At 41.1% G+C, this 19,915-nt stretch overlaps 1 protein-coding gene across 1 annotated transcript; it reads right to left on the bottom strand.

The window, feature by feature from the left end:
• Positions 1-17,278: 17,278 nt before the first annotated feature.
• LOC131230912 (rubisco accumulation factor 1.1, chloroplastic-like) lies at positions 17,279-19,184 on the bottom strand. Its single transcript, XM_058226935.1, has one exon. It carries the CDS (start codon positions 19,132-19,134, stop codon positions 17,797-17,799), a length of 1,338 nt encoding a protein of 445 aa, XP_058082918.1. The 5' UTR covers positions 19,135-19,184; the 3' UTR covers positions 17,279-17,796.
• Between the last annotated feature and the right edge of the window lie 731 nt (positions 19,185-19,915).

Raw genomic sequence — 19,915 nt, 5'->3', positions numbered from 1 at the left:
TACGTACCGGGTGGACACAGACTACGGGAAGCGGATTCGGACAGGTTGGGGTAACACCGAGTTCGGCCAGGCCGCGACCGTTGGGCCCACCTTGATGTATGTGTTGTATATCCACGCCGTCCATACGTTTTTTCAGCTCATTTTAGTTCATGAGCCCAAAAATAGAGTAGGTCTGTCTCGAGTGGACCACACCATAAAAAAAATGATAATTGAACGTCTACCATTAAAAACTTCTTATGGCCCACCCTAATGTTTATTAGCCATCCTGTGGATTAGTTGACACAGTGTAACCTGGATGAGGGAAAACACAAATAACAGTTTGCTCCAAAACTTTCGTAGCCCACCAAAAAATTTTAATTCTCAATCACCATAGTTCCTGTGGTCCACCTGGCATCTGAATCTACTTCATTGTTAGGTCCATGATCTGGAAGGAGTTGGAAAAACCGATGGATGGCATTGATGTACAACACATGTCGAGGTGGGACTGTCTATCATGACTTTGACCAAACTCGGTGCCCTAGGGCAGGACTTAGGAGTGGGAAGCAAGGATACATGCCAACATGGCATATGCGTGCAACATCTTGACTGGGACTGTCAGGCAGGCATCAGATTACATGTGTCTCGGATGCGAATACGGATCCTCTGTTTGCGTCAAGATGAAAATTTGTGGTTGTTGTAATGTAATTGGACCGTGTGATTGTAGAATGTATTGTATTTGCGCCACTGACTGAGATGGACCATTCACTGTACAGCAAAGGAGGAAAAAGGTAGGAAAGTCGTTGTTTTGGCAAACAGAGGATCCGGGCTCAGGGACACGCTTGCATGTTGAACTTGCCCTGTCGGATTATTAGTTTTTCGTTGTTCATTTGTTCACATTCACGTGCAACACTTATTAAGAATAGAATCTGACTACTTCATGTTGCTGTATTGGAAATAACGTGAAAAAAGTGAAGGGGAAGATAACCGTCTTCTTTGAATGATTAAAACCTTGAAAATAAAAGATGAGTTATTAAATCCATGAAAAATATAAGATAGAATATTTAAATATTTTATTGAATGACGTTTAATATATTTTTCTCAGTTACACCCTTAATAAAGAAATAATAATAATATTGTAATTTGTAGTTATCAAAAATTACAAAATTTTAACTCTTATGAAAGTCTTAATTCAACTATAATGGATGTTACCTAAAAATAGTAAGTTTTTTTTCGAAAATAAAAAATCATAAATTAAACATCATTCAATAAAATATTAATGAGTCTCTAAAAAAGATGAAAATCTAAAACTTTAAAAGTAATGAGATGTGATAAAAATCAAAGTTACTAAAAATAGTAAAATTCCACTAAAATCCTGATTTTGACCCTCAAGATGAACATTTTCATAGAATAGACTTACGTGACCTACTAAGTGGGTTGGTTAACCCTAGATGGCTTGTTACAGTAAAGATTGATAAGTTGTATGTCCCGTAAAGATACCTACATCAAAAGTTATGGACGATTTATGATTTACACTTCAAAAGACAATTTCTCCCCATTCGGAATGAATTTCTTCAAACCGAACGCTCCTCAGCCCCAGTTACGCCATGCCCTATGCAAGATCGGACTTGGATATTACGGATTACTTCCGCTCTCGTTTGGCCTTCTTTTAATCCAGTCATGCTAAGAATGTATTTGTATCACGTCATACATCAGTCCTCTCCACTTGAAAAGAACTTATCCTCAAATTATTCAATAGACTTTGCTCATGATATTCATACAAGTCTGCTATAATGAAATTTAGTGACATCTCTAAGCCTATGGGATATGCTGATACCCTTGGATGCCGCGTAGAGTCTTTTCCAATATATTTTGTTGGGTTGCCCCTTTGCATCGGCCCCTCGCCGAAACACATGTGGGACAGGGCCATTAGCAAATTTCACAAGTACCTCGCTTCTTGGAAATGCCGGTATTTGTCCCTTGGTCGGAGGCTGACCCTGATTAAAACCGCTCTTTCTAGTCTCCCTCTATACTTTATGTCGCTGTTCTCTTGTACAGGGTCAGTTATTAAGTGCATTGACAAAATTAGAAAGGACTTTTTATGGTTTGGTAAGGAGAATCAAGGGAAGTTCCATTTGCTCGAATGGAAAGAAGTGTACAAAGTGTTCAGAGAAGGAGGCGCAAACGTCAAGAATCTGAAGCTCATGAATTTAGCGTTGTTGGGAAAATGGACCTCGAGATTTGCCTCCGAAAAGAAGCCTTGTGGAGTTCAATAGCTAAGGGTAAGTATGGGGTGTCCTAGGGAGGTTGGTGGCCTAAACAATCTTCCTATTATAAGGCTTCCTACATATGGAGGGGTATTCTAAAAGCGAAAGACCCTATCTGTTCCAACAACAATTATGTGTTGGGAAACGGTGCTACTATAAGGTTTTGGGAAGACATTTGGTACGGGGAAAAAGCTCTCAAGTCTCTATTCCCTCAAATATACAGGCTTGCTCTAGATAGAAATATTCTTATCAACAGGTGTTGCTATTCCATGCCCGATCACCCTGTTTGGGGCATCAAATGTACTAGAAATCTAAATCAAAGTGAAATTGACAAATATATGGAGCTTCAGAAGTGTATCTCTAAATTAAAGATTATCAGTTCTCAGCCTAATGGCATTGTTTGGCCTTTGGAGAAAACAGCCTCCTTCTCTGTCAAATCTCTCTACGCAGCAATCTATCCAGTGGCGCAAATCAAGAGTGATGTCACCTCTTTTATTTGGAAGTATCAGGCTCCTCCTAAGTACATTTGCTTCGGGTGGTTGGCGAGCCGAAATAGAATTCTCACCATAGATAATTTGTTAAAGAGAGGCATGCAGCTAGTTAACATTTGTTTATGTTGTATGCGCCACACTGAATCTATGAATCATTTACTGGTTCACTGCCCCTTCATCACCTCTATTCTTGACGACTTCTGTCAGCAATTTTCGATCAGTTGGTGTGCTCCAGCATCTGCGGCGAAGATGTTGCTTGATTGGCATGCGTTTAAGCTTAGTAGAATTAATTCTATAATCTGGCGTATGGCTATCCTCGCCATCTGGTGGGCTATCTGAGAAGAAAGGAATGAAAGGTGTTTTAACGATCGGTCGTCCTCAGTTAGGGTAGTAGGGGCTAAGGCTAAAAAATTGGTGATCGAATGGGCTGTAAATGTAAAAGTTTTAAAGAGGGTCGATTTGTCGTTTCTTGGTGGTCAGGAGCTCGCGGCTATCTCAGCAGTTCGCTTCTTCGTTGTTTTTTCTTTTTCCCTTTTATATGCTTCTCCTTTTTTCAATATATTGCAGTTATCTTTAAAAAAAAAAAAAACAACCTAGGCATCGATTTTCTTATTCATTTACCTTTTATATGTCATAGTCAGAAAAATCTCCTTGCACAGGTGAACCAATATATTAGCACCCACCTCAAATACCTTTTGACATCGATATTTTCATTGTACTCGACATTAGACTTCTATAATTTTACTTTATTTTTGAACCTTACGATATTTTCTGCCAACAACACTCATACTCAGTGACTTGGGCAAAAGGACTATGTTGAGTGTATGTTTGATAATACGATCATGTATACAACTTGAATTGGGACTTGTCTGTGGATCAATTTTGTATGTTGGCAAGAGCAAATTCCACCTGAGCAAGAGCAATATCCTACATGAGGACAACTTGTCGAGAAGTTCATTAAGCATAATCCCCTTAGACTCATGTAATACTAGTTTCAACTTTTCTGAAATGTTCATGGTTTATATTTCTTTTCCTCTTTCAACTAATGCATTGATTTCCTTCGTCTCTGTGGATGCTAGGATCTCAAGCTGAAATCGACTCAAGGGCAACTTTCTCCACGCATTGCCTCTTTAGAGGGCTTTGCGCTGTGATTAATTGATTATGTTTGACCAGAGTCGCCGCTAACCAATTTTTTTGTCTCTACGGTCAACTAGACCCTATAAAAACATTAGGGTAGGGATTCGAAAATTTTCTTGCCTAAGATAACTCTTTGATTCTGTGATTAAAGATTATGAGTAAGAGACCCCGGTTACAGAGAGGGAAGGTGTTAGGCACTCACTCTGCCCATATAGATATACGATCTCTACTTCACAGAATTTGATTGTTCTTGAGGGTGAGATTCAGTTCTCGTATGCGGATGAATGCAATGCTCGTGACAAAATATCAAGTAATTGAGAGGTTTTCTGTTGGGCAAGGTTCGATTAAATCGGCAAGCCTCATAGCATACTTTCGAGCCAATTTGGTGTGCATTAAGTGATGAGATGAATGTTGCACTATGCAAATACTTTGGCTAGATACAACTTGATTGAAAACAATGGGGTGAAAAGTAGTGTCACAAGGATCGTATCGAGTGGCGTGGATTGAACTTAAGTTAGCTCAAGAGGTTAATCTTAGGGTTGGACCTTGGCTAGTCTCTCTCTTTTACTATCACTCTCCCTAGCAGGGTAGATGGCTAGGGGGGTTTGGGGATACTTATGGATTGGTAAGGAACGAGGGATGCTTGAAATGTGAAGGGAATGTGGGTATTTATAGTCCTCTAGCTCGATTTTCTAGTAATTTCTACAAAGCTTGAGGTTAAGAAGGGTTTCGATGGATGAGATTTTATATTGTTATATTGTAAGATCTCATGTGTTGGTTTGGATGCATAAGGTGTAATTTTGGCTTAAAGGAGGGGCATCAGAGTAACTTTCAGATTTTGCACATGTATGAAATAGGCAGGGAGGATAGCATCACATAAGTGAGCAGCTAACTAAAGTACTGCCAATGCCATGTGGCGAGCGACACCTTGTGTGCCGCTCATCATTCGATTTGGTCCAACTTCGAAGGGACGTTCCCCCTATACACATGGATAGGTGTGCTCCTCCAAAGATGCCTTGTTGTCTCCCATTTTCTTCGAATTAGGCTTTATAATGGGCTTGAGCCAAAAATGGGTTTATGGATTGGTTTAACAAGGTGAGTTGACTAGGTAGGCTATGTGGGCTGATTAAGTGAGTTGACTTAGTGGGTTAACTTCATGGGTTAGGTTTTTCCTAAAGTTTAGATTTGGGACCAATTTTAGGGTTGGTTTATAGAGTTCTAACGCTTGGATTAGGTTTTAGATCAAGGTTAAGGGTATGGATAGGGGTTTGGATCAGGGTTAAGGGTATGGGTCGGGAATTGACTTATAGTTAAGGGTATGGATTAGGGTTTGGCTTAGGGTTAAGGGTATGGATTAGGTTTTAGATCAATGTTAAGGGTATTGATTAAGGTTTGATAAGGGTTGAGGGTATGGAATAGGGTTTGGTTAAGGGTTGAGGCCATGAATTAAGGTTTGTGTTCAATCAAGCTTATCGGCAAGATACCCCTCTTTGGTAGAGATTGTGTGCAACCGAATGCAAAAGCGAGTGGACACCCCACCCTCCGTGGTCAGATTAAAATGCAGTCTAGACTCGTTGCATGCCTTTGTATTTGAGTTAGTTGATTGTTCAAAAGTAGATGACTTGCACATATCATGAGAGTTTGGGAAAAACATTGTGATTATCCCTGCACCTTTATAGAAAACCAATCACAACATTTTTGCTCCTGATCGATAATAACATTGGAAGAACCTAGTACAATAGAGCCCATGCGCTTTATGCGTCTTTACAAAGATACTGTTTGGAACCAAAATGTCTGTTTGTTTCCCAAATCACCCTAGGAGTACTTGTTTCATTTTTCATTTTATCGTCAAAGTGGTTAGCTTACCCTACACTTTTTATGGCCTTACGGGATCTCACTACGCTGACTTGGCCTTGATCAATCTACGCAAATATCTAGAATTAGGTATGTGCAGGTGATCCTTTTTCATGTTGTCTACTAGTTTTGATACTTAGGCTACAATTTATCTTTTCCACATTTTCAAATGATTTCTTTTGATCAGGACTTGATCTATCATCCATTCATAGTATTAACATTTAATATGACCATTCTGTCACTCTAAGTCCAGACCAATTGTACTTTGTGTGCATGAGGATCTAATGGTTATGAGGATACCAAGAGTATTCATATCTTATTTGCTTTTGTGCTTGCCCTCACTTAGAGATATAGAAGATCTCTTAGTGCCTTAGAAATTAGGTGTTCTTCTCTCTCTCTCTCTCTCTCTCTCTCTCTCTCTCTCTCTCTCTCTCTCTCTCTCTATATATATATATATATATATATATATATATATATATATATAATTGGGTACTTCACTACACTGCATAGTGAATCAACCAACATGCTCAATGGTCGACTGACCATGATCACTAAAAAATAGGATGGAATCTAGTCGATAGTTTCTCGACAATGGGTATTGTTAGTTGATCCATTCATGATAAGGTTTATGATAGACTGGGATGGTGTTGCGGCCGAGGACCTAGCCTGCTATCTGTTGGACCATTTGCATGATCTGGTCATGGTCCACTCGTTGAGGTTCGATCATTGGCGGTCTATCGGGACCTAATCGGTTTTGTTCTTTGTAAAACAACAGATTTCTAGGAAATTGCTAAAAGGTTATCCTCCCAACATTCATTGATTTCGTACTTTAGGAACAAATGTAACGCCCTGAAAATCGGGGGTCGAGCAGAAGCTCAACTCCCGAGTTCCAACGTATCACTTATGCAACATAGGTAATGATGATTGAATGTTGTTCATATTAATGCATTAAACATGAGTGGAATTATACCAAAACAACATATCATACTCCAGAGATAGTTAACTTTCGCAAGTGGAAGACTGTGATAAATATATAAAATATATAAACTGTTGTAAGTTTCCAGAGTGTGAACATGATTCCAGGTTAAACATATACATGTATACTCCAAAAATGAATAAAATGAAGATATATGGTGTTCCAAAGGTACAAAATAACAAGTGTAATGGCATCTAATCAGCATCCTTGTAACCCCGTCGATCAGAACATGGTCTACATAGACCCGCCTGATAGCTGCATATAGGAGAAACCCTCCTCATCATCATAAAAGTCTGGCTCCACTTCGCAAACATCGCCATCATTTGAAACTAAAACGGGGTCTGGTTGGTGTTTAAAACACCGTCCCGTAACGTGGGAGTGAGTGATCGACTCAGTGGAACAATAAAGCAAAGGTTAACATGTTATCAATTCATTCAAGCAGAATGATAACGCAATACAACAATTAGGTCCTAAGTACTCTTATTAATGCAAGAATGATATGAACTAATGATGCATGCCCTCACCTGCGTTCCCTCAGCGACTTTATCTCATGATCGCGGCATGCAACCCTTCCTCAGTGCTTGACCTGTTACGCCAAAGGCACACGTAATGCGGTGCATACACGTGATTAGCCAGGTTCTTACTTAGGTTTATTCATACAGCAGGATTGTGTAGCTTAGGTACCTCCCTTATATCAATTCTCAAACAATGATCCATTCTAGGGTCGTCAGTCCTAGTAAATCTCATACGATGTTGCGGTTCTAGGTCACTACAAAGGGCTCGCCACCTGATCAATGTAGGCCTAGTTTATACTCTAGTTGCTATGGAAAGGCTTGTCGCCTCAACGCAGTCTCAGAGTGTGCTCGAGGTCACTACAAATGGCTCGTCACCTGATCAGTGTAGGCCTACAACTCGAATATAGTGTCCCATACCACCGTATTCGGCTCACAAGTTTGGGTTGCTCACTGGTTACTACGGGAAGGCTCGTCACCTCAGCGTAGGCCGACAACATGACTACGGTGTCCCATACCATCATGTTCGGCTCATGAGTCTTAGCGGATCGAGGTATTAAGGTTAACGGAGTTTCCACTAGTGAGTTTGGTACCTTAGGTTCAAGCAGTAGTGTCCATGCATGGTGAACATACATTGGGTCAATCGTGTTACTAGACAAGCTCGACTGGTACGAGCATACATCGAGCCGATCGACATGGAGTACGTAAGCACTCCGCGTGGCCTAACCACTGTCGACTAGCAGCGTACGACTCGGATTCATCAGGCGTGTCTATCGTGGCTAAGTAATACGATCACCTATCGTAAACCATTACCGATTGTCTGGACTACGTCGTAGCCCCAATCACATTTCATACAGTAGCATTCACATTAAGCCAAACAGCATATTCAAATACAAATCTCATATGAGCATTTCAACAAACACACATGGTACATGTTAGCATACATAGGCATTTCAACCATAAAGCACGCAATAGCGATGTAGGTTACATAAAGGAAACTATAGCCATAGTTAAGGGAATTGGGAATCTTATCTCAACACCCTCATTACATGCATTTAAACAAACATTTCCTCATTCAGGCATTTTATTAAACACTTAGCCTACACATATTAACTAGTTACAACGTACATCCCGGCAAGCCCCTTTTTCAAAAGAGTTGCCACATACACAACAAGCATATATCCATAGCTAATAATCATGGCAAGCACAAATTCAAATTCCATATTCATTTAGACATATCAACAAACACGTAAAATACACTATATTCAACATAATTCATATATATATGTAAAGTGCGGGAAATATCGTAACTAAGCATGTGATAGCATTCAAGTCAGTCATAAAATCATTAACTGACATTGAAAGCCTTGAAAACCGTAACCTAAACATTTATAGTCCGCACCTTTCACCGGTAAACTCGTAACGAACTCAGTTTAAACACTAAGTTTTTGTCTACGACACAATAACTGCCCAAAACAATGAAATGGGTTAACTATTTCACCAATACCTCTATTTGAATCCCTAAATCGAGATTAGGGTTAGGATTTCTTACCCAAATCGGAACTGAAACAAGTTAAGTAGCGTAGTAGAGAACCGAAATGGCGTGTGGAGTTGTGGGAAAAGATCCCAACAACAATCCCCAAGAATCTCTCCTCCTTCCTTCCTCTTTTCTCTCATTTTCTTTCTCTTTCACCTAGGGTTTCTAAGAAATTCATATGAATTGCGAGTGAGGGGGTTTAAGGGCTATTTATAAGCCCAGAATCGATGTCAATGGCCCCAGGGCTATGATATACTTAGGTTATAGTCAAAATGCGTCCGTTTCGGTCCAACGAAGTTGATCTGGAGGCCCCTTTTCTGCGTGCGATCGGACTTAAGCTCTCTGACATTGGATTTAGGTCGAGTTAAGTTTTCGGACCGATCGGATTTTGTGGATCGACTGTGGCGGACCCGTTTCAGTTCAACGATCACCGGTACTCGATCGGGGCCACAAGTACACTGACACGTGTTGAAATTTTTTTTTGATCCGAGGGTGTAATTGGGTCAGATTTCGACGGTCAGAATCCTTCGATTTGACCTGTAAGTAAACGACTCAATTCACTTAAGTTTCAGTTCATTTTTTAAAGATATTCGCATTTCTTACACACTTCGCTCTGGGCTCAAGTTGTGCCTTTTTGGTTATTATTAGGACTTTATTTCCGAGATGGTAATCAAGTTTAACGAGGCGGTCAATCGGTCATAACCGTATAGTTTCGTCATCATCGGACTTTCGACGTGCGGTCCAGGTCCAATACGGAGTTTCAAAGTGCTCCCGAGAGCAACTGGGTTTAGAGATTGATCATAGGTTTCTAGGTAACGTAGCATTAGCGGTTCTACTCATTTTGGGTCTTATAGTTCGTATTTAAAGTGGTTCAAGCAAATTCTACCGAGTATTCAGTTTAGTACTTAACTAAATTATGCCCTAATTACGATAGAATATGGTCCTAGGGCAGTTCTATGCCCCTTTCTAGCACTTTTAATTAGCATATTATTTTAATTATTTTTTTAGTAGTTTGTCGTCAAGTCTAGTTCATCTCTACCAAATTTCATTAGATTTTATATCGTAGAAAAATTCTAAAAATTCTACAAGTAGCAGCTATCCAAACTAATGATTTTTGGACAGTTGTCACAACGACCTATATTTAAATATATTAAAATTTTTATTATATTTTTCATTTATTTTTATATGATACTAGACTTATTAAGCTTCAATCTGGCTTTGAATCACCTAAATCGGAGTTATAACGAGGGAGATATGATTTTTCGAAGTCGGACGAAAAAACTGCAAAAAATGGCAGGAAACGGGCCACCCGAACCGCTGGGTGGTGAGGCCTCGCAGTCACTCTGTCCTATCTGGTGATGGTTTTGCCACCCGATATTTGAAATGGGTGTATCTTTCAAATCGGAATGAGTTATGCGACATGCAATATATGATTTTGGGGTAGGAGAAGCTGCTTCATCCAAAAAATCTATTTATTTTATGAGATTCCATAAGGTTAATAGTCAAAAGCCCATTTTATTTATTTATTTACTATTTATAGTAAGTTTTAGTTTAAGTATTGTTCTTCCTCACCTAAACTTTAAGATTCATGTCTAATATGAAAGTACAAGGAAAATTTTGAAGAATAAGGTGGTGAAAGGTGAGATTTTGAAGGAAATAGGTAAAAAAGGGATTTTGGACTTTGGGATTTAGTTTTGAGAAGTTAATAAGGTGTTAGGATCGACCCATTGCCTAAGGACGCCTAACTCCAAGTTGGCAAAAATCCGGGGTGTTACAACAAAGGTCTTGGCCTCCCGTTCGGATCGCCTGAACTCAGCAGGTAGTGGAGCATTTTGTACTTCTTGGGTTGGGATTGGAAGTGGGTTCCACTGTAAGGGAGGCATAGGTGGCGGCGGTTAAGCCGCTTTACTAATCGAATTACCTTCAAAGTTATACTGTGTTGCCGTAGGTGTTCTTTTGGTAATGATGGCCATTAACTGATGCATGACATCGGTCTGGTTAGTTATTTTATCTGTTAATATTCTCAGCTTGAATATGGAATTGCTCGACTTGAGTTTAAACCAACTTTGCCTGAGTCCTACCATATTCCTGAATATGTTGGATGCTTAGTTGCACATCTCGAAGTGCAACTGTTATCTCTTCAGGAGAAATGGTTTGAGAGGCCGATGCCTTTATTGGTTTTTGGGACTAAGTGTCGGACTACTATTTAAATTCAATGCTTTAGGGGTTGATTAAACTGACACGTTCTCAATCAGAGGCGGTGCGGTCAGTGTTGAGGGTTCATGAGTCATTAATATTTATATAATATTTAGACCTTATCACTGGGACTGATCACGAGTCATTTTAATATACTTCAACATTCATTAATATTTATTAATGAATAATAACGAATTGAAAATTGTGAAGAAAGATTTAAAAGTTACTAAAAAAATGAATTTACTTCTAATGACATGGGAATTGGAATAATGATTAAATGCTTTGTCAATTACAATCGATGACGACATAAATTCTAATGTGAACGTAAATAAAAAATGATTACAATCGATGATGACATAAATTCTAACGTGAACGTAAATAAAAATTGATACGTCTGAATGTTAATATTTAGAACAACAATGCACTTTAAAAAATAATAATAATTTTGAAATGTTTGAAATTTAGAATGACAAGACACTTTTAACAAAAATACAGTAATTGCCTGATAGTTGCTGTATTTTATTATTATTAGTTTTTAATTTATTTAACTTACAAGATAGCGCTAAATGTTATTTGTTTACTTATATTTAGTGACGGATTTATCTACCTCCGCCGTTGCCTGTTGTTGAAATGTTACTGTGCGGCGGAAGTAAAGAATCGCCGCTGTATGTTTTTAATGGTTTTTGACCAGCTGCCTTGACAAGAGTGCCATTGTATAACAGTTTTTAGCGGTAGGTATATCTACCGTTAAATGTCATCGACGCCTCGTAACTTACCATATTCAGCGTTAGATCAATCCGTAGGTAAGTATCATAATGCGGGGGATAGGTCTGCTACAATAACCTTAACATCCGCCATCTGTTGATCATATACAGAGGCAAAATGTTCCGCCGCAATAACCATGACATCAACACATGACTTACCCCTCACCAAATATACACCAATGGAGTATACAATGGCAGATGTGTGATCCACCGATGATTGGCCATAAAATATTTTAGTGGTGGATTTTGTTATATATAGTGGTAGGCAAAACTGCCGTTATAAGTGTATTTTAGGGCATGATCGAAAAAATGAAGCAAATCCAAATCTCTAGTATACCATGCCATAAGAAACAGTGGTAATTGAATGCTCTGCCATTAAAAATTTTGCAGGCCCACCATATTGTTGCCATGATGTTGATTTGCCATCCAACCTGCTAATAAGGTCACAAAAACCTAAATGAAGGAAAAAAAAAAAAAAGAATCAGCGTGATACAAAACTTTTTTGGCCATTAGATGTATTTAATGTTCAATCGCCCCTCTTTCCCGTTGTATGGTCCACCTGAGATTTGGATCTGTTTTATTTTTTGTGCTGATATTTTTAATGTTCAATCGCCCCTCTTTCCCGTTGTATGGTCCACCTGAGATTTGGATCTGTTTTATTTTTTGTGTTGATATTCTAAAAAACGATCTGAAAAAATAAATGAACGGGTGGATATAGCATCAAGGTGGGTCTTGGAATAAGGTTCACACCATCTTGGCTGATGCCAGGCCCACACCTAGTGTCAAACATACATGTCGTGCAAAGACGAGCATTGACGCTCCTCGAGCTCCAAGTTGTACCAACAGTTCAAGGGAGATCAAAGTTACATGGGCTCCACAGTGTTGTATTTATTATATCTACACGGTTCATCTATTTTTTTGAGATCATTTGAGAGTATTATCCAAAAAATGAATCATATTAAAAGATCATCTGGACCACATCATAAATAGCAGTGGAGATAATGCTTTTCATCATTAAACAATTTTTAGGGCTCACCATAACGTTTCTTTTATGTCCAATTTGTTCATAAGGTCAAAAATACTTGAATGAAGAGGGGGAAAAAAATTTCACATTGATCCAAAACTTTTGTGACCGCCAAAGGGGCTTCAATGGTAGATGTTCAATCCTCCAGTGGTTTTTGCAGTGTGGTCCACTTGATAGTTAGATCTGTCTTATATTTCGTCTCAAGCCTTAAGACGAGATCAAAAAATGGATAGACAATTTGGATATAACACATACCTCGTGTTCAAATCCACAGAACTCACTGACATTAATATAGTAGTTATATAGCTGGTGCATGTGGGGTACACTAGCCAATCCGTTTCCGTCAGAACCCACTTTTTTGGGCTAAGGGCTGTTTGTTAATGTTGATCTTTTTTACTTGGATTTCATAAAATGTTCCATGTATAGTGGTGTTTGTTAATGCGGAAGAAGAAAAGCGCTCAACCATTTAACGGGGAACGAAGAATAGGCTACGTGATTATTATCATATTTCATCCAAAATTGTCAGTGATTTTCTCCCTTGCATTTTACTCAACCCAACTTTTAAGGTGGGGCACTTATCTATCCGACTACAATGTATGTGTTTCATCCATTCCATTCATCGAGTTTTAAAGATCATTTTAGGGTTACAAAAATGAGAGGAATATAAATCTCAAGTGGACCACACCACAGGAAAACAATAGTGATTGGATATCCACTATTAAAATTCTCCTAAGGCTCAATGTACTGTTTATTTGACACCTAATCCATTGATTAGGTCATAGAAACCCAGATGAATGGAAAAAAACAAAGATCAGCTTGATCCAAAACTTTTACGGTCCCCAAAAAGATTTTACTGGTCGAAGTTCATTCAACACTATTTTCCTATAATGTGGCCCACTGGAGATTGGGATATACCTCATTTTCTGTTTTATATTATAAAATGATCTAGAAACATAGATGAACGGCATGGATGAAACACATACATCATGGCGGGGCCCACATAGCACCGACCACCAGCCATTGGCCGGTGACAACTGACAGGGGAGTATGCAATCCGTTTCCGCTGATGCCGAGAGGTTGTGTAGCGAGACTCGCTACTGAAGGGATGTTACCAAGTTCTGTGGGGCCATTATGATGTTGGGTGGGGTCCACGGAGATGTTTTCGAGAAATCCACCTCGTCCATCCATTTTGCGAGGTTATTTAAGGACGAGGAAACAACGGGCATTCAGTGAGCACCACTGAAGCATTTTTATGGCCATAGGATTGGGTGTGGAATAAACTTCTAGGATTGGGTGTGATTTTACATTTCTCCCTATGGTGTGGCCCACTGGATTTTTGTGTTGATTTTTTAAATGTACGGTGAACATAAGTAAACTCACCTAATGCACGGAATGGATTTCAATAGGATTATTCAAATACCGCGAAAAAAAATCATTGCATATGTTTTCCGTACGATCGCCTACATCTGCACCTATAAGAAGAATTTTTTTTTGGATGAGAGTTATTTCATACTCTGGTATGGTAGAGGCTTAATAAAAGGCCTAAGAAATTGCACGTGTGGCACACATTACTCAAATTCACCCAGTTAAATTGTGGAAACCACCATCTCTAAGTCATAGTAAACAAATCAGATTAATTGAATAATCCTAGCTTTACACTTGTTTGTTGAAATAGGGCCTTTAAATATTTCTCAATTATAACCGTCCAATAAATGTTCGTAAATCTAAAAATCAGATGATCAAATAAGCATAACTTGAGATGCCGCACGATCATATTGGGTCCACTAGAACAAGTGTGGGCCAATATACATGTGTGCCCCACTTGATTATAACCATTCAGCATACACATGTGAGCCACGAGTGGAGATGATCTGTTTGTAAAGTATCAGCTGTGGATTATCTAAAGTCATTGTTCTTCCATTTGGACATCACATGCGTGTAAATTTCACACATGTGGCTACATCAGATCTGGCTTTTAATTTTAATCCTACAATCTACCATGTAAATTTATATGTTGATATTGAGGGCTTGTTTGGATTGTTAATTACATGTGTGTGTGTACACACACACACACATGCCATTGAAGCATTTTTTTTGGATAAAAGTGCAAAAATAAACAGGAACCAAGACTCAAGTGGGCTGCAGTAAAGGAAAAGGTGGGTTGGGAAATTCCCACCACTGAAACCTCCCTATGGCTCGACAGTGATGCTTAAATGCCATCCATGTTGTTCATAATGGGATGAACTGAAAACAAATATACTAGCTTGATTCAAAACTTTTGCGGCCCTATGAATATTTCAACTGTGGACGTTCAATTCTCACATTTTCGACCTAGTTGGGTATTAGATCCGTCACAAATCGGATGGACACAGTAGATTTATCAAAAACATCATGATGGGCCCCACATAGGTTCCCAATGTAGGAGCTTCATGCGAAAGCCTTTCTCATGAAATATGTGTCCTACTCAATCTGCATGTGTTTAGATGCACCCGAGGTGGGCACCATTGTCTCAAGCCTACGTGATGCATAGTGGCAATTTTCACGCTAAAAGGAATTTAAGGCCTTATGAATAACTATATTTTAGTTTTCTATTAAATATTTTAGTTTATTTGAATTAAATATAATTATTTTATTTTCATTTAATATAAAATAATTTCTTCATTAGGTAAAACATTTCAAAACGGGAGAAAGGAACAAATGTGTCAAATTAACATATTTCAGAAAATACATATGTACATTAACAAACAAGTTATTTCAAATTCAGTACTTAATTTTTAGACTTTGGCCATAATTATCAAACAAGTTTTTAGACTACAGATTTCAGTTTCAGGCTTCAGATTTAACAAATGGGGCCTAGGCTTTGTCCTGCTATCTTTGGCCAATGCTGTGGCCCGTGCCACGGGAACGGATTGGCTACTCCCCTGCCACCATCCAATGGCTGGTGGTCGGTGCTCTATGGCCCACCATGATGTATGTGTTTCATCCATGCTGTCCATCTATTTTTCTAGATCATTTTGGATTATGAAATAAAAAATGAAGCATATCCTAATTTCAAGTGAACCACATTACAGGAAACTTAGTTGAATGAACTTCGACCATTAAAAACATTTTGGGGGCCATAAAAGTTTTGGATTAAGCTGATCTTTGTTTTTTCCCTTCATATAGGTCTGTATGACCTAATCAACAGATTCGATGTCAAATAAACAGTACAGTGGGCATTAGGATGATTTTAATGGTGGATATCCAATCACTATTGTTTTCCCGTGGTATGGTCTACTTGAGATTTATATCCATCTCATTTCTGAGATGAAGTCATAAAATGATCTGTAAAAATGGATGAACGTCATGGATGAAACACATACATCATGGTGGGGCCCAAAGAGCACCGAGCCACCAGGCTAGTGGCAGGGGGAGTAACCAATCCGTTTCCCATTCCCACCCTACTGGGTAACGCACACGCTGCATGAGATATGTACGGACGCGGTTTGGCTAGTGACGCTGCCACTAGCCAAGTGGCCAGTGGGTGCTATGCGGGGCCCGCCATGATCTATATGTTTTATCCACACTGTCTGTCCATTTTTTACACATCATTTTAATAATTTATCCTATAATTGATGTAGATCAAAATCTCAGGTGGACCACACTATGGGAAACAGTAGTGATTGAATGTCTACCATTAAAACCTCTTAGGGCCCACTGTAATGTTTATTTGACATCTAACCAAATATCAGCTTGATCCAAAACTTTTGTAGCGCTGACCCAACCCAACACAACCTCCGCGACTCATTCAGTTCTGAGTCAAGTTGCGACTCACCTAAGTTGGGAGGTGAGTTATCTGAGTCAGGGATATCTTGTTGAGGGGGCATCCCATGACATTGAACCAAAACTGACTCGACAGTTTAAGTCAACTTGGACAAGTTATTAATCCATGAATGGAATTTGGGGCTAAAGGAATAGCAAACCTAGCCCAGTCACCACAGGCCGGTCATTTACTCCTCTGTGGAGCGGGTCAGGTTGGTTACAGTTCAGCATGAGCCTGCTCTATTTAGAGTAGAGCTGTAGACGAGATTGGACCAGCTCAGCTCGGCTTGGTCAGCAGGCTCTCTCAGCTCAAACTCGGCTCAGCCCTCGAGCTTTAGGTTTTCGGATTTTATATATATACACACACACACACACAAAATATTTATATTAAGTGAATCCGATCTGAGTTGAATCGATTCAAACCGAGTCAAGTTCGAGTCAAGTTCCGAGCCGAGTCAATCTACCTCGGACACACACAGCTCAAAAAATCAGCTCGAACCCAGTTTTGAGCCGAGTTGAGTCGAGCGAGTTAACCGAGCTAACTCAGTTAATGTACAATTCTAATTTAGAGCTTGACACACTACCCATTTAGCTTCACTGGCACAAGCGGGTCAGAAGCAGGTCGGGCCAGTTGACCCGCTGCCCGGCCCAACCCACTGCCACCCCTAATTAGCTGCAATGTCAGGAAGACATCAAATAGCAAACAGGAATTCCAACCTTCAGGTGATCCAAAATGAAGGGCATTGGAAGAAATCATGTTTTCATTCAAATTGTCATCCAAAACTGCTATTATTCGTCAGCATGGTGTATGTATGATAAACCCAAAACCAGATGCATCTTCCATTTTCATTTTGATTCTAAACTCTCACATCCGGAAACCCTTTTCAGTTCCCAACTTCTTATCCTATATGCAATATATAAACTATAGCCCCAAAAACAACGAGGACTTATAGAGCCTTGATACACCAGAACATGTTAATGTGGAGCCATGAACAAGTAATCCAATCCGTTGATCTGATAGGCCTCACGATGGACTGAGGGCCACCCCAAAAATCACCTGCTCAAAAGATCCTATGCATCAGATCAAACAGTTATCTCCTCTGATCTTGAAGATTTTTCAGGACATATGCCATCCACATCATGGACCATTGGATCATCGATCCAGACCACCCAATCAAACCCACATTACCACATATGTACCAACCTATCAAAGCCCCAAAACCCCTCTAAAGGAGAAAAGAAGTGGGATCCTTCACACCTCTCACTCCCAATCATCATCAATCAACTGGAGATCATCATCCTCCTTGGGGGGCCTCACCACCAAAACCACATTTCCCAAACTCTCATTCACCCCTTTGTTCTTCAACCTATCCCCTCCATCCACCTTCAAACCACCATCCTCTGCGTTCACCACCAGATAATACCCTTCCTCCTCTGCCACATCCTTCTTCTCCCTGTTCACCACCACTAGAATCTCCTCCTCCATATACCCTTTCATATTCACCTTCCATGGCAAAAACCTCCCATCCTTAAACCCTATAACCACCCCTCCCTTCTCAATCGCCGCCACCGGGCCCCACCCTGGCAACACCACCCATCTGCTCCATCCCTTCTCAGCCACCACCACCCTAAATTCTCCCACCGTTCGACACTCCGGCGCACCAACCACCCCCAATTCACCTTCCTCCGCCTCACAGACCGGCATCACCACCACCGACGTCGCCTCTGCAACCTCCCCAGTTTGCATACGCACGACCGGGACCCGTGCCCTCGCCGCCCGTGCAGCGTCCTCGTCAACTGCCCCATCGCCCTCTCCCTTCCACAACTCCTCCGAAACCCTCAATTTCGCCCTCTCTGTCTCCGCAACCTCCATGGCCTGCTGCAGAGAAGCCGTCCGCTCCGCCTTGGTCTGGTGCTCCTTGCTCTGCCGGAAGTACATGAACGCCAGGCAGTCGCCAGGGACCGGCGAGAAGCACTCCCACCCGGGGTCGCCGCGCCGGCGCGGGAAATCCTTCATCGCCCGGGCGAGCTCCTCCGTCGCCTCGGGGTCGAGCCGGTGGGCCGCCACGTGGCGGGCCGCGGCCGCGCGCTGCGAGGCAGAGAGCAGCCTCAGCTCGTAGAGGATCTCGGCGCCGCCGATGTCGAAGAAGGAGAGGGTTTCTTCATCTAGTTGGGAGGAGATGAGGGAGTCGCGTACCTGGGCCCCGACGATCAAGCGGTTCTGCTCGACGCCACTGATGCCGGTGACCTCCTCGATGGTGGGTGGAGAGAAGGCGAATTGGCGTTGGAGGGTGGAGATGTGAGGGGCGTACTGGTGCCAGAGGCCGAGGCGGTTGCTGAGGATGTCGAGGATGGTGTCTGGGGTGAGAGATGGGGATTTGGGGGAGGGAGGGGGTCGGAAGGGCTGGTAGAGTTGATCGGACGGTGATGGGGTGGGTGGGGTTGGGAATTGGGCGGCTGAGATTGGTTTGAGGAGGGTGTGGGGTTTAGGACGGAGGTGGTGTAGGTTAAGGACGAGGGAGTGGAGGTTAAGGAAAGGGGAAGGATGGTGGTGGTTGGAGAAGAGAGAGAGAGGTTTGGGTGGGGTGAGAGAAAGCATGGCGAGAGAGAGAGAGAGAGTGGGAGACAGACCTTATCTTTTGAGCAGGGATGGAATGGAGTAGGATGATTGGAGAAGAGGCGAAACGAATAGCTACAGATCGTGGCATACGTGCCAACCAGGTACGTGTGCGAGATCCGGGACACTTGTTATTTTGGATGGGCCCGCAAGTCAGTTACGGATTTGGAGCTTAGCTAAGCCCACACGTGCCAATGTACATACCACACGTGTGCCGGCATAGCGCGATAGGTCCTAGATCCAATGCATCCATTATAACGGCACCATCATATTAATTCCGTAGCCCAAAAATCAGGTTAATTCACTTGTCAGGTGGACCACAGTTTGCAAAAATAAATGTACGGCACTGAAATGAAAATAGTTGGCTGGAGTTCTAATCTATCCACCTGTTTCTAATATCGGGGCCCACATGCTGATTGGATCAGAATTATTTTTGCGAAAACATGTCAACCTGGTGGATGGATCAGAACTTGCACGTGTGTCCCATGCTGGCATAGGAATGGGGCATTCGCAAGCTTTATTGCCCACGCGTGCGAGCTTAGCAAAGCTTGATTATTTAAAGAGCCAATAGGTTTTTTAAGTGACACTTTGATACTCCAGCGGGGTATGATGGACGATACGCAGGCACTGAAAAGTGAGAAGTGGTGCGCTCCAATGGTACCGTACCGCCCACCGTATGCCTACGGTGGTACCAGGCAGTTGTGGTGCCCAAGCGATGCATGCAAGACATCCAACCCGTCAAATCACATGCAGAAGCTCATCT

Source organism: Magnolia sinica, chromosome 17 (genome assembly GCF_029962835.1).
Source record: "Magnolia sinica isolate HGM2019 chromosome 17, MsV1, whole genome shotgun sequence".
NCBI classification, from domain to species: domain Eukaryota; kingdom Viridiplantae; phylum Streptophyta; class Magnoliopsida; order Magnoliales; family Magnoliaceae; genus Magnolia; species Magnolia sinica.
Note: the sequence above shows the minus strand (reverse complement) of the source record. Positions and strands in the feature narration are given on the sequence as shown.